This window comes from Gobius niger, assembly GCF_951799975.1.
Source record: "Gobius niger genome assembly, chromosome: 3".
Taxonomy (NCBI): domain Eukaryota; kingdom Metazoa; phylum Chordata; class Actinopteri; order Gobiiformes; family Gobiidae; genus Gobius; species Gobius niger.
In genome coordinates, this window is record NC_136854.1 from 1816886 (window position 1) to 1829539 (window position 12654).

The 12654-nt window shown below is 47.6% G+C and overlaps 1 protein-coding gene across 1 annotated transcript in view; it reads left to right on the forward strand.

Annotated features, from left to right (window-relative positions):
- Positions 1-12654, forward strand: part of LOC306960557 (NACHT, LRR and PYD domains-containing protein 3-like) — a gene marked incomplete at both ends in the record, with an annotated part of 243675 nt that overhangs the window by 162961 nt on the left and 68060 nt on the right. Inside the window, 3 exons of the mRNA XM_079552991.1 lie at positions 5079-5259; positions 5327-7109; positions 7174-7341. Coding sequence (XP_079409117.1) covers positions 5079-5259; positions 5327-7109; positions 7174-7341 — 2132 coding nt within the window. The remainder of the gene's footprint in view (positions 1-5078; positions 5260-5326; positions 7110-7173; positions 7342-12654) is intronic.

The following is a 12654-nucleotide window of genomic DNA, read 5'->3' on the forward strand; positions in this document are numbered from 1 at the left end:
ATTTATTTGATAGGGACATGTGTGAACAATAAACATGTACCACAACATTTATAGCCAAGGCTAATTTGCAAATATGGGCTCTGTACAACTACAATGTTGATTTTTGCATTATGTATGTGCACGGGACGGGCACGACAAGTAGAGTGCATTAGTGAGTGTTTGAGAGGAGGGGAGCGCTTCGCACTCAATTTTTCTGTGCGCTCCGCGCACCGTCCAACTACAATGTTTGTTTTCTGATACATGTGCACGTGCATGGAACGTGCACGACGAGAGGAGTGCGTTAGTGCATGTTTGATAGGAGGCGAGCGCTTTGCGGGGAGTGCGCTCCGCACGATTACAAGAGGCCCTTCGACAGCCCTGATGGCGCTCGGGCCTAATGATCTTTTGTTAAATGGAGTTATGATGCAGATTCAGACAGAAGTACATGTTCTTTGATGAAAACGTAGCTGATGTCACTTCTGTGTCACAGATCTGCTCCTGAGACCGGCCCGGTGTCAGCGAGGAGTGACCGCTCCAACAAACACTATGGAGATTCTAAAATACTACATGGTCCACAGTAAGTCATTCCCTGCTCTTGCACTGATGACTCTTCAGTTCACTGTTGAAAAAATAAATAACAAAATACAATAAACTATATATATATATATATATATATATATATATATATATATATATATATATATATATTAAACAAAGGTTGTTGGTGAAGTTGTGCTCAGAGATCTGTTTTCTGTGAGTGGAAGTTCACTTCTTTCTCTCCGCTTTGTCTCCATCTCAAAGATAAAGAACATTCAAAAACCACAGCTGTGTCGTCAACGACCATTAGGCTCATCATAAGAGACTTTAGGGTAGGAAAAGTGATGCCTGTGGCTCTTTTTAAAAAAGACAGACTTGGTGACAGCTCGATCAGAACTATACATGCATTTCCTGTGACGTCATGCATTGTTGTGGCCGCTATTTTGAATATCGAAGCACCGAACACCGTTGTTAGGCCATCCACCTGTTGCGCTGTGGGATGTACAACACCCTGTCTCAAAAAGGGACTCGCTTTCTACAAGTTTCCTAAAGTCCAGTTCGTCGACAGAAATGGATCATTGCCCTCAGGAGAGACCACTGGACCCACAGCCGACTCCCAGCTGTGCAGTGAGCACTTTGGTTCAGGTAAGTGAAGCAATGAGGAAACTTTGTAGCGTAAACGAGGCTAGGCTACAAACAAACGCTAGGCTATCCGTTTACCTACATGAATATACTCTGGCCTAGGCTGTAAGCTCCAGGCCAAAAGCTTTGGGTAAAGCCAAACTGGAGGAAATGTGCTCGGTAAAGGCGGGGGAAGATAAAATGTCGCTGACTGACCCGTGTGAACTGCTCTTTGGGGAGAGCGACGTAAACTTGTTAACTTTACCCCGATCCATAGCTGATAAAACCATAAACTATCGATAAAACATGACTCATGACTCAAAACAACAAAATAACAGTCCTCATAGCTTTACTGTTTGAGAGAGATGAGTGCGACACATGCTAACGTTCACAAAAGGCAGATACGTTTATTTGTTTATTACTTACCCTTCCTGTGACCAATAACATTTTGTGCTTCTTCACCTGATGTATCTTTGCATCCGTGATCCATCCTGAGGTAAAGCAGTGATAGTCCGGCGTCACCGGTGTATGGAGAGGGATTATGGACCACATACATGTCGACAGATGTCCGCAAACGTCAGATGCGGTGAACTGTCACTGATTTTATTTGGCGTTAAAAAAATCTCCAGACAGTTTACAAGGATTAAATCCCAAGGTTTCGATCTTCATTGTTTGTTTGTTCAGCTCATCTGCTCAAGTGTGCGATTTTTTGATGTAGCATCTTGAATTCAACTAGTTGAAGCAGATAAATACTGTTGCAGCGGTGTTCAAAATGGCGGCTAGAACTACAGAAGTCACGTGACTGAAGTGCATGTATAGCACGTTTTTCTGAGAAAAGGAAACACTTCTTTCTCAATATTTCAGCTCCGTGTGCATGTCCTGCACGTGCACAGCCAAACAGAGCGTGTGTGTTATCGCTAACGGCTAAACTGAAGGCTATAGACCAGCGGCTCTCAAACTTTGAATCAGAAGGTCAGAAAAATTCCATTCATAGAAGTCAAAAGCCCCAAACATTTATGTTGTGCTCATTATCACTATGTTGTAAACATTTAAATAGTGAAAATGTAAAATGCATTCGTAAATATGATCATCAGAGCATTTTAACATGAGCATAAATGCTGTGATTGGAGTTCTTTATTACGTTCATGGTTGAAAATGCACATTCACTACAAGTTCTTCTTTCCAAAATAACTATTTCTTCATATTACCGTTTAGATTTAACCAGATCACTGCTATATTTTCTTACAAATTTCAATCTTCAAAAGCTCCCACTCTCTCACAAACAGAACCTCTGACTGAGCCTTATGCCAGTAAAGTTGGATTAGTCTGACAATTTTTGCATCTCTGTTTCAAAAGAGCAATTCACTTTCCCAAAAGAGGAGCTTCATGTCTCCAACGCCAGAAACCTGTATATTCATAATAACAGTTCTATGATCGGTTATGGGCTTCGAAAGAGTTTTTTCCAGTACCTGCTTTTGATACTTTTATTTTTTCGATACCATACTGGTGTAGTTTAACAGTATCCAGCCCGAGGTAACATTGAGCTTTCCAACGAAGCGAATGATCCACAGGTGCATCATGGGTAATTGAGCCAAACGGACGAGTGGAGCTGTGGATGGTGAAACACCACTTAAGGATGTGGATTCCTATGAAGTGGGAGAGAAACATCCATAGACCCTCCACTCAGAGAACCTGGGTTACTAAGTAACCTGAACATCCATCGTGTCGGAGTCGCCTCTAAACTCTGCTCTGTGTTCACAGACCTGCTCCTGGAGCCGGCCCGGTGTCAATGAGAAGTGATCGCTCTGAGAGTCATTTTATTGACTTTAAAGCAGAACATGGCCCAAAGTAAGTCATTATTATTAAACCACTTTCAACATTTATTGAAGATGGTAAATAGTGAAATATTACAATTGTTATAAATGCTCCACATACATTATCAAAGATATATTTATTATCTGGATTTACCAAAGTGGATTTACCAAAGTGCACTGACAAAACAAAACATATATACATTTAATAACATTAATCTTTTTTTTTTTGTCAAATAAAGACCAGAAGGTTCTGAACCAGGCCCCGTCTGTGAGTCTGTCAAGAGCGACTGGTCCATGATGAGCCCACCGGCCTTCTCCTCAGATCTGTAAGATTGAGTTTGTTTAACCCTTGTGTGCCCCATAATTCAGAGTTACACTCGTGGTCACCTGGGGTCATTTTTGACCCCATTTTGTTTCTCTAATATCTCAGCCATAAAATAACCTTTTTCAATAAGTTTGGGTTCTATCTTTAGTGTAGCTTCAGACTAATGGCCTGATACAAAAAAAATGAGTTTTTTTTCAGTTTGTAGGCCTCGTTTATGTAAAAAAAACACCATAACAAAAAATATCAAAAATCGAATTCTGAGGATAACTCGGACTATCTGGTCAGTTTCCAAGTGGAAATAGTCAAACTTTTGTGTTAATGCAATTTTTGAATTTTCTCATACATTTGAATGAGAACAAATAGTTACACTCTTGGTCACCTGGGGTCATTTTTGACCCCATTTTGTTTCTCTAATATTTCACTCATAAAATAACATTTTGAAATAAATGTGGATTCTATCTTTAGTTTGACTTCATAAAAATGCACTGATAGTAAATTTACCAGTTTTTATTATTTTTTGGGTCGGTGGGACATGTTTATGTAAAAAAAGTCAAATTTTGAGCCAAAAATGGCCCTGTAGCACTGAAAATCCTGAAGTGGATGTAACTCAAAGTATTTGGTGACTTGGGCACTGGGAGAGGCTCAAAGGTAGAGCAGGTTCTGTTTTTGAAAAATGTTTCATTTTTGAATGAGAGCAAATAGTTACACTCGTGGTCTCTGGGGCAGAATCCCATTCATTTCAATGGACATGAGCCGATCCTGCAGGTTTTCTGTCTTTGACCTTTTGTACAGACTTCATTTGTGCTTCAGATATGAAACCATTATTATGTTTCCATCCCAGAGGACCTCCTCTACATGCACATTCACCAGATTTTGAATTCACATATTTTTACAATAGTTACAGGGCCTAAAGCCTGAAAACAGCAGAAGCTCTCCAGTCATTTCAATGGCAGTGTCCTCCATGTCTGTGATTCCAGCTATATTTTTGACTTTTGCCTTTCATACCAACTTCATTTCAACTCCAAATCCATAACTTTTTTAAATAAAATTTAAAACAAATAAAATTCAAAAATTGCATTAACACAAAAGTTTGACTATTTCCACTTGGAAACTGACCAGATAGTCCGAGTTATCCTCAGAATTCGATTTTTGATATTTTATGACTGTTGTTTGTTCAGGATTTTGTGTTTTTTTTACATAAACGAGGCCTACAAACTGAACAAAAAAAAAAAACATTTTTGTATCAGGCCATTAGTCTGAAGCTACACTAAAGATAGAACCCAAACTTATTGAAAAGGTTATTTTATGGCTGAGATATTAGAGAAACAAAACGGGGTCAAAAATGACCCCAGGTGACCATGAGTGTAACTCTTTCTCATAACATTGTAATCACTCAATCAAAAAATGTAAAAAAAAAAGACTGGTAAAAGTCATGGATGTTAACGCATATCCGAAAATTCAGACCATTTGATAAAACTATGACAGAGATACGCATCGACAAAGTGGCCCTGGGGTCATTATTGACCCCAGGGACGACACAAGGTTTAAACACAAGGACAGACAGTGGTTTAATGAGGTTCTGAAAGTGTGAGAGAAACAGCTGAATCCTGAGGTGTTTGTTGTGTCTCTGTCACAGAGTGGAGCAGGCTCCAGAGCTCAGAGCTCAGCAACATCACACTCAGCTGGACTCCATATTTAAGGTGTGTCCTTCACTGAAGTTTGGAGATGTTCAGATGAATGGACTTGTTTCACACAGATCTGACACTGACTGCATTTGTGTTGTTTCTAATGTGTCTGTGCAGCTTCTGGAGGAGGACATCGTCACTTTTGTCCAGAAGGAGCTGAAGAAGTTCCACAAGGTTCTGAGCACAGATTACCCAGAATGCTTAGAGCCTGATGAGGATGGAGAGGCTTTTCTGAAGATCACTGTGAACTTCCTGAGGAGGAGGCAGCAGAAGGAGCTGGCTGAGCGTCTGTGGAGCAGTAGGTCCATTTCACTCAGTCATTTGATCTTCTCTGAGACTCAGGCTCTGTCTGTGTCTTCATTCAGGGACATGGCCTGGAGTTCTTCAACGTAAACTGAAGCGTGACCTGCAGCAGAAGTGTCAGTGTGTCTTTGAGGGCGTGGCTAAAGCAGGAAGCCCCACCCTCCTGCAGCAGATCTACACAGAGCTCTACATCACAGAGGGAGGGGCCTCAGAGGTCAACCAGGAACATGAGGTCAGACACATGGAAACAGCCTCCAGGAAAGCAGGCGGAGCAGAGACAGCCATCACATGTGAAGACATGTTTAAAGGCCCCGCGGACACAGAGGCGCCCGTCAGAACAGTGCTGACAAAGGGAGTGGCTGGCATCGGGAAAACACTGCTCACTCAGAAGTTCAGTCTGGACTGGGCTGAAGGCAAAGCCCACCAGGACGTCCAGCTGCTGTTCCCCTTCACTTTCAGAGCACTCAATGTGCTGAAGGACAGGAGTTTCAGCCTGGTGCAGCTGCTCCATCACTTCTTTAGAGGAACAGAAGAAGTGAGCAGCTTTGAAGATCTGCAGCTGCTCTTCATCTTTGACGGTCTGGACGAGTGCAGACTTCCTCTGGACTTCACCCAAACCAAGGCCCTGACGGAGCCCACAGAGAGCGCCTCAGTGGAGGAGCTGCTGGTGAACCTAATCAAGGGGAGCCTGCTTCCCTCCGCTCGCCTCTGGATAACCACACGCCCCGCGGCGGCCAATCAGATCCCTGCTGAGTGCGTCTCCATGGTGACAGAGGTGCGAGGGTTCAGCGACCCACAGAAGGAGCTGTACTTCAGGAACAGGTTCAGAGACGAGGCCCACACAATCATCTCCCACATCAAGACGTCCCGAAGCCTCCACATCATGTGCTTCATGCCAGTCTTCTGCTGGATCCTCTCCACAGTCCTGGAGCATGTGCTGAAGACCAGAGCGAGAGCAGAGCTGCCCAAGACCCTGACTCAGATGTACATCCACTTCCTGGTGGTTCAGGCCAAAGTCAAGAACATCAAGTATGAAGGAGGATCTGAGACAGACCCACACTGGAGTCCAGAGACCAGGAAGATGGTGCAGTCTCTGGGAAAACTGGCCTTTGAGCAGCTGCAGAAAGGAAACCTGATCTTCTACGAGAGTGACCTGAGCGAGTGTGGGCTGGACGCTGCAGCCGCCTCAGTGTACTCCGGAGTCTTCATACAGGTCTTTAGAGAGGAGCCAGGCCTGTACCAGGACAAGGTCTACTGCTTCATCCATCTGAGTGTGCAGGAGTTTCTGGCTGCTCTTCACATCCATCAGACCTTCATCCACACTGGAGTCAACCTGCTCTCTACAAAAACACAGAAGTCCACTCTGCTCAGAGTCGAGCCTAAACTGAAACATCTGCACCAGACGGCTGTGGACCAGGCCTTACAGAGTCCAAACGGACACCTGGACTTGTTCCTGCGCTTCCTCCTGGGTCTTTCACTGCCGACCAATCAGAGTCTTCTCCAAGGTCTGCTGACACAGACAGGAAGTAGCTCCCAGACCAATCAGGAAACAGCTGAGTACATCAAGCAGAAGCTGAGTGAGGAAGTGTCTGCAGAGAGAAGCATCAACCTGCTCCACTGTTTGAATGAACTGAATGATGGTTCTCTGGTTGAGCAGGTCCAACAGTACCTGAGATCAGGACGTCTGTCTGAAGGTGGACTGTCTCCTGCTCAGTGGTCAGCTCTGGCCTTCATCTTACTGTCATCAGAAGAAGCTCTGGAGCAGTTTGAGCTGAAGAAATACTGTGCTTCAGAGGAGGCTCTGCTGAGGCTGCTGCCAGTGGTCAAAGCCTCCAACAAAGCTCTGTGAGTGAGGTCTATGTAAGTATGAACCTTCTAAACTTCTCCTAAAACAGTGTGTTCTCTCCAGACTGAGCGACTGTAACCTGTCAGAGAGAAGCTGTAAAGCTCTGTCCTCAGTCCTCAGCTCCTCTAGTCTGACAGTCCTGGACCTCAGTAAGAACGACCTGAAGGACTCAGGGCTGAAGATGTTGTCTGTTGGACTGAAGAGTCCTCACTGTAAACTGGAGCAGCTCAGGTCAGAGGGTTTATCTTTCCTTTTAAATTAATATTTAAAATTTGCTAAATGTATGAACACAGCTGTTGTTATTGGTCAGTAAAGGTTAAGATTTTATTAAAATATCCCATTGTCAGTTTTCTTAAAGACCAAGTAGATCATTTGTTTTTTATGAGATTACTGTACAGAAACTGTGCTGCCTCAGGAAAATGTAGCGTATAGAGTTTAAACCTGAGTTTGTGCCTGAACAATGTTTTATCAGTTTGATTCCAGTAAAGACAGTAAAGACTATGATCCTCACTGTTAAACGATACCAGTATAGAATCAATATAAAGTTTATGTACTCGAGGTACCGAACATAATCTTATATTTTTTGAGATGTTTTGATGCTGTCGGTCCAGGGACAGCGCTAAAGGAAGTGAGAGTTTCAGCTCAAATTAAAGATACACATTTAAAAGAAAGGGCTTTGTAATTAAGTGCTTTATTTGTCGTTGTACAACCGTAAAATGAAATATTGTTCAGGTGTTAGTCCTGAGCCGCTGTGGCCGATCTGAGCCTCATGTTTGTGGAGGTCGCGGAAACCGCCTTCAGTCTCCTCTGATCCTCTGAAACAGTGCAGCGCCTCCTGGGTTTGTCCGTTTCAGAGCGTGGTGTCCTGCACTGGTCAGCTCCTCCGTCCTCTTCCTCCTGCGCAGCTCCCTCTGCTCCGCAACAGTCTTTCACTATCGTCTGGGAAGAGCTGAGCAGTTAATCTGTTTTATTCTCAGTTTTATTCAGTGAACGTCCATTAGCCAGAACAATAGAAGGCATGTGTGGCTTAGCTGTGAGTCTTGTCCGGATACTTCCTCCTTTGTCCATTCCTTGTTTCCTGCAGCTCCTCTTGTGACGCCTCTACTGTGCTGCTTCTACAATATCTGTATCAAAAAACAAGTATTGTTAAAGTAATAATATTAACTAGAAATGGCTGCGCAGTCAATCGCCATTGCGATTGACTGCGGAAATGCGGGAAGCGAATGCAGAAATTGCATAAACTCTTCAAATTGCATAATCAAATTTGCATAAACAGGTAAAATGCATAAAATGTCCATCCATCCATCCATCCATTTTCTTCCGCTTTATCCGGGGCCGGGTCGCGGGGGCAGCAGTCTCAGCAGAGATGCCCAAACTTCCCGGTCCACACACACCTCCTCCAGCTGTTCTGGGGGGACCCCGAGGCGACACCAGGCCAGCTCGGAGACATAGTCCCACCACCGTGTCCTGGGCCTTCCACGAGGCCTTGTCCCACTAGGACATGCCTGGAACACCTCCCGCGGGAGGCGACCAGGAGGCATCCGGAACAGATGCCCGAGCCACCTCAGCTGGCTCCTTTCGACGTGGAGGAGCAGCGACTCTACTCCGAGCTCCTCCCGGGTAACTGAGCTCCTCACCCGATCTCGGAGGGTGCGCCCAGCCACCCTGCGAAGGAAACTCATTTCGGCCGCTTGTATTCGCGATCTTGTCCTTTCGGTCATTACCCAAATCTCATGACCATAGGTGAGGGTGGGAACGTAGATCGATTGGTAAATCGAGAGCTTTGCCTCCCGACTCAGCTCCCTCTTCACCACGACAGACCGATACAGCGACCGCATCACTGCTGACGCCGCACCGATCCGTCTGTCGATCTCACGCTCCATCCGTCCCTCACTCGTGAACAAGACCCCGAGATACTTGAACTCCTCCACTTGAGGTAAGGACTCCCCACCGACCTGAAGAGGGGAAGCCACCTTTTTCCGGTGGAGAACCATGGCCTCAGATTTGGAGGTGCTGATCCTCATGCCGGCCGCTACACACTCGGCTGCAAACCGCCCCAGAGCGCGCTGAAGGTCCTGGTTCGTTGGAGCCATCAGAACAACATCATCCGCAAACAGCAGAGATGAGACTCTGAGGCTCCCAAACCGGACACCCTCCGGCCCCTGGCTGCGCCTAGAAATTCTGTCCATAAAGGTAATGAACAGAACCGGTGACAAAGGGCAGCCCTGGCGGATACCAACACGCACCGGGAACAGGTCTGACTTACTGCCGGCAATGCGAACCAAGCTCCTGCTGCTCATACAGGGAACGGACAGCCCTTAGCAGAGGGCCCCGGACCCCATACTCCCGGAGCACCCCCCACAGGGCACCACGAGGGACGCGGTCGAACGCCTTCTCCAGATCCACAAAACACATGTAGACTGGTTGGGCGAACTCCCACAAACCCTCAAGCACCCGATGAAGGGTGTAGAGCTGGTCCAGTGTGCCACGGCCAGGACGAAAACCGCATTGTTCCTCCTGGATCCGAGGTTCAACTATCGGACGGATCCTCCTCTCCAGCACCCTGGAGTAGACCTTACCGGGGAGGCTAAGGAGGGTGATTCCTCTGTAATTGGAACACACCCTCCGATCCCCCTTCTTAAAGAGAGGGACCACCACCCCGGTCTGCCAGTCAGGGCGAATCTCATCCACCCCCGGAGCCCCGCCACCGAGGAGCTTTCTCACCACCTCGGTGACTTCAGCTTGGGTGATGGACGAGCCCACCCCCGAGTCCCAAGCCTCTGCTTCCTCATTGGAAGACGTGACGACGGGATTGAGGAGGTCCTCGAAGTACTCCTTCCACCGACCAACGACATCCCCAGTCGAGGTCAGCAGCTCCCCACCCGCACTGTAAACTGTGTTGGTGAAGCACTGCTTCCCCCTCCTGAGGCGCCGGATGGTTTGCCAGAATTTCTTCGAGGCCGACCGATAGTCTTCCTCCATGGCCTCCCCGAACTCCCCCCAGACACGAGTTTTTGCCTCTGCGACCGCACGAGCTGCAGCACGCTTGGCCTGCCGGTACCTCTCAGCTGCCTCAGGAGTCCCACAAGCCAACAAGGCCAGGTAGGACTCCTTCTTCAGCTTGACGGCATCCCTTACTTCCGGGCGCCACCACCGGGTTCGGGGATTGCCGCCGCGACAGGCACCAGAGACCTTACGGCCACAACTACGAGCAGCCGCATCGACAATGGAGGAGGAGAACATGGTCCACTCGGACTCCATGTCCCCCGCCTCCCCCGGAATCTGGGTGAAGCTCTTCCGGAGGTGGGAGTTGAAGACCCCACTGACAGAGGGATCCGCCAGACGTTCCCAGCAGACCCTCACAACACGCTTGGGCCTACCAGGACTGACCGGCTTCCTCCCCTGCCAGCGGATCCAGCTCACCACCAGGTGGTGATCGGTTGACAGCTCAGCCCCTCTCTTCACCCGAGTGTCCGAGACACGCGGCCGGAGATCAGACGACACAACTACAAAGTCGATCATCGACCTCCTGCCTAGGGTGTCCTGGTGCCACGTGCACTTATGGACACCCTTGTGCTCGAACATGGTGTTCGTTATGGACAAACTGCGACTAGCACAGAAGTCCAATAACAGAACACCACTCGGGTTCAGATCGGGGAGGCCGTTCTTCCCAATCACTCCCTCCCAGGTCTCACTGTCGTTGCCCACATGGGCGTTGAAGTCCCCCAGCAGAACAATGGAGTCCCCAGTCGGAGCACTATCTAGTACCCTTCCCAGGGACTCCAAGAAGGCCGGGTACTCTGCACCGATGTTGGGCCCGTAGGCCGAAACAACGGTGAGAGACCTGTCCCCGACCCGAAGGCGTAGGGACGCGACCCTCTCGTCCACCGGGGTGAACTCCAACACGTGACGGCTGAGCTGGGGGGATATGAGCAAACCCACCCCAGCCCGCCGCCTCTCCCCGCGGGCAACTCCAGAAAAATGGAGAGTCCAGCCTCTCTCCAGGAGTTGGGATCCGGAACCCAAGCTGTGCGTGGAGGTGAGCCCGACTATATCTAGTCGGTATCTCTCAACCTCCCGCACAAGCTCAGGCTCCTTCCCCCCCAGTGAGGTGACGTTCCATGTCCCGAACGCCAGAAGCTGCGCATGTGGACCAGGTCGTCGAGGCACCCGCCTCTGACTGCCACCCAGTCCTCTTCGCACCCGACCCCTACGGATCCCTCTGCGGGTGGTGGGTCCACAGGAGGGCGGGCCCACGTCGTCCCTTCGGGCTGGGCCCGGCCGGGCCCCGTGGGCAGAGACCCGGCCACCAGACGCTCGCGTTCGGGCCCCAACCCCAGGTCTGGCTCCAGGGTGGGGCCCCGGCTGCGCCATGCCGGTCTACGTCACGGTCCTTGAATGTGTCACGTCCATGGGGGTCTTCTGAACTGCTCTTCGTCTGACCCGTCACCTCGGACCTGTTTGCCATGGGAGACCCTACCAGGGGCATAAAGCCCCAGACAACATAGCTCCTCGGATCATTCGAGTACTCAAACAACCCCACCACGTTAAGGTAGCAGTTCACGGGGTTGCATAAAATGTCATGTTGCATAAACTGCATAAACTGCAAAAAGTGGTAAAATGCATGAATGGGATAATTCGCATACATTATGTAAGTTGCATAAACGCTTTAAAATGCATGAACTGGTTATATCCCAGAAAGTGGTTAATTTGCATAAATTATTAATATTGCATAAACTTTTTAAACCCATAAACTGGTCAAACTGTTGAAATGGCCTCAGTGCTTGATTGGCAGAAGCTGCACAAATGGCTGAAAGTCCTGGAGTCTCCCCATTGGCTGGATTCCCCCCATACACACTAATGCAAAAATGTCAAACTCCCGTATAAAAATACTAGAAATCTGCAGAAGGACAATTTTTTTCTCAAAACCCTCAAGTTGCAGAAGCTGAACATGCACAAAGTGCAGAAATTGCATAAAATGCAGAAAGTGCAGAAAAGCGTGGATTTGCGGCAGCCCCATTATAAGTCAATGGGAAAAATCTCCGTCATTTTGGCCGATTGCGGAAAAACCGTAAGTTGCAGAAGTCCCAAAAGTAATAGCACCCTTCTCCTCAACATGCGGAACGTTTTGATGCATAACTTGCATGAATTGCACAAAGCATGAAGGTGCTGAAAGCTCTAGAAAATCAGGAAAAAGATGGAAGAGGAATAATAATAAAGAACATGAAAACCAATAATTGACTGCGGAAGAATGCACAAAAATAATTGTACAGTCCCAGCTTTAGACAGAGTGACTGAACAGGGGACCAATCAGAGGAGGAGGTGGGCGGGGACAGTGTGTCCTGACTCTTCATTGGTTAAAGCGCCTCATGTTCTGTCTCTTTTAAATGATCGACTCTGCTCGATGAGATGTTAAATATTGTTCAAGATGTGTTTGAGGTCATAGAGGGTATGTGAGTGATGTCACAACAGCCCGGCAGCAAAAGCATTCAATTAACTGGCAAGTACGCAACATTATTCACTCAATTTACAATGTAGAAGCTT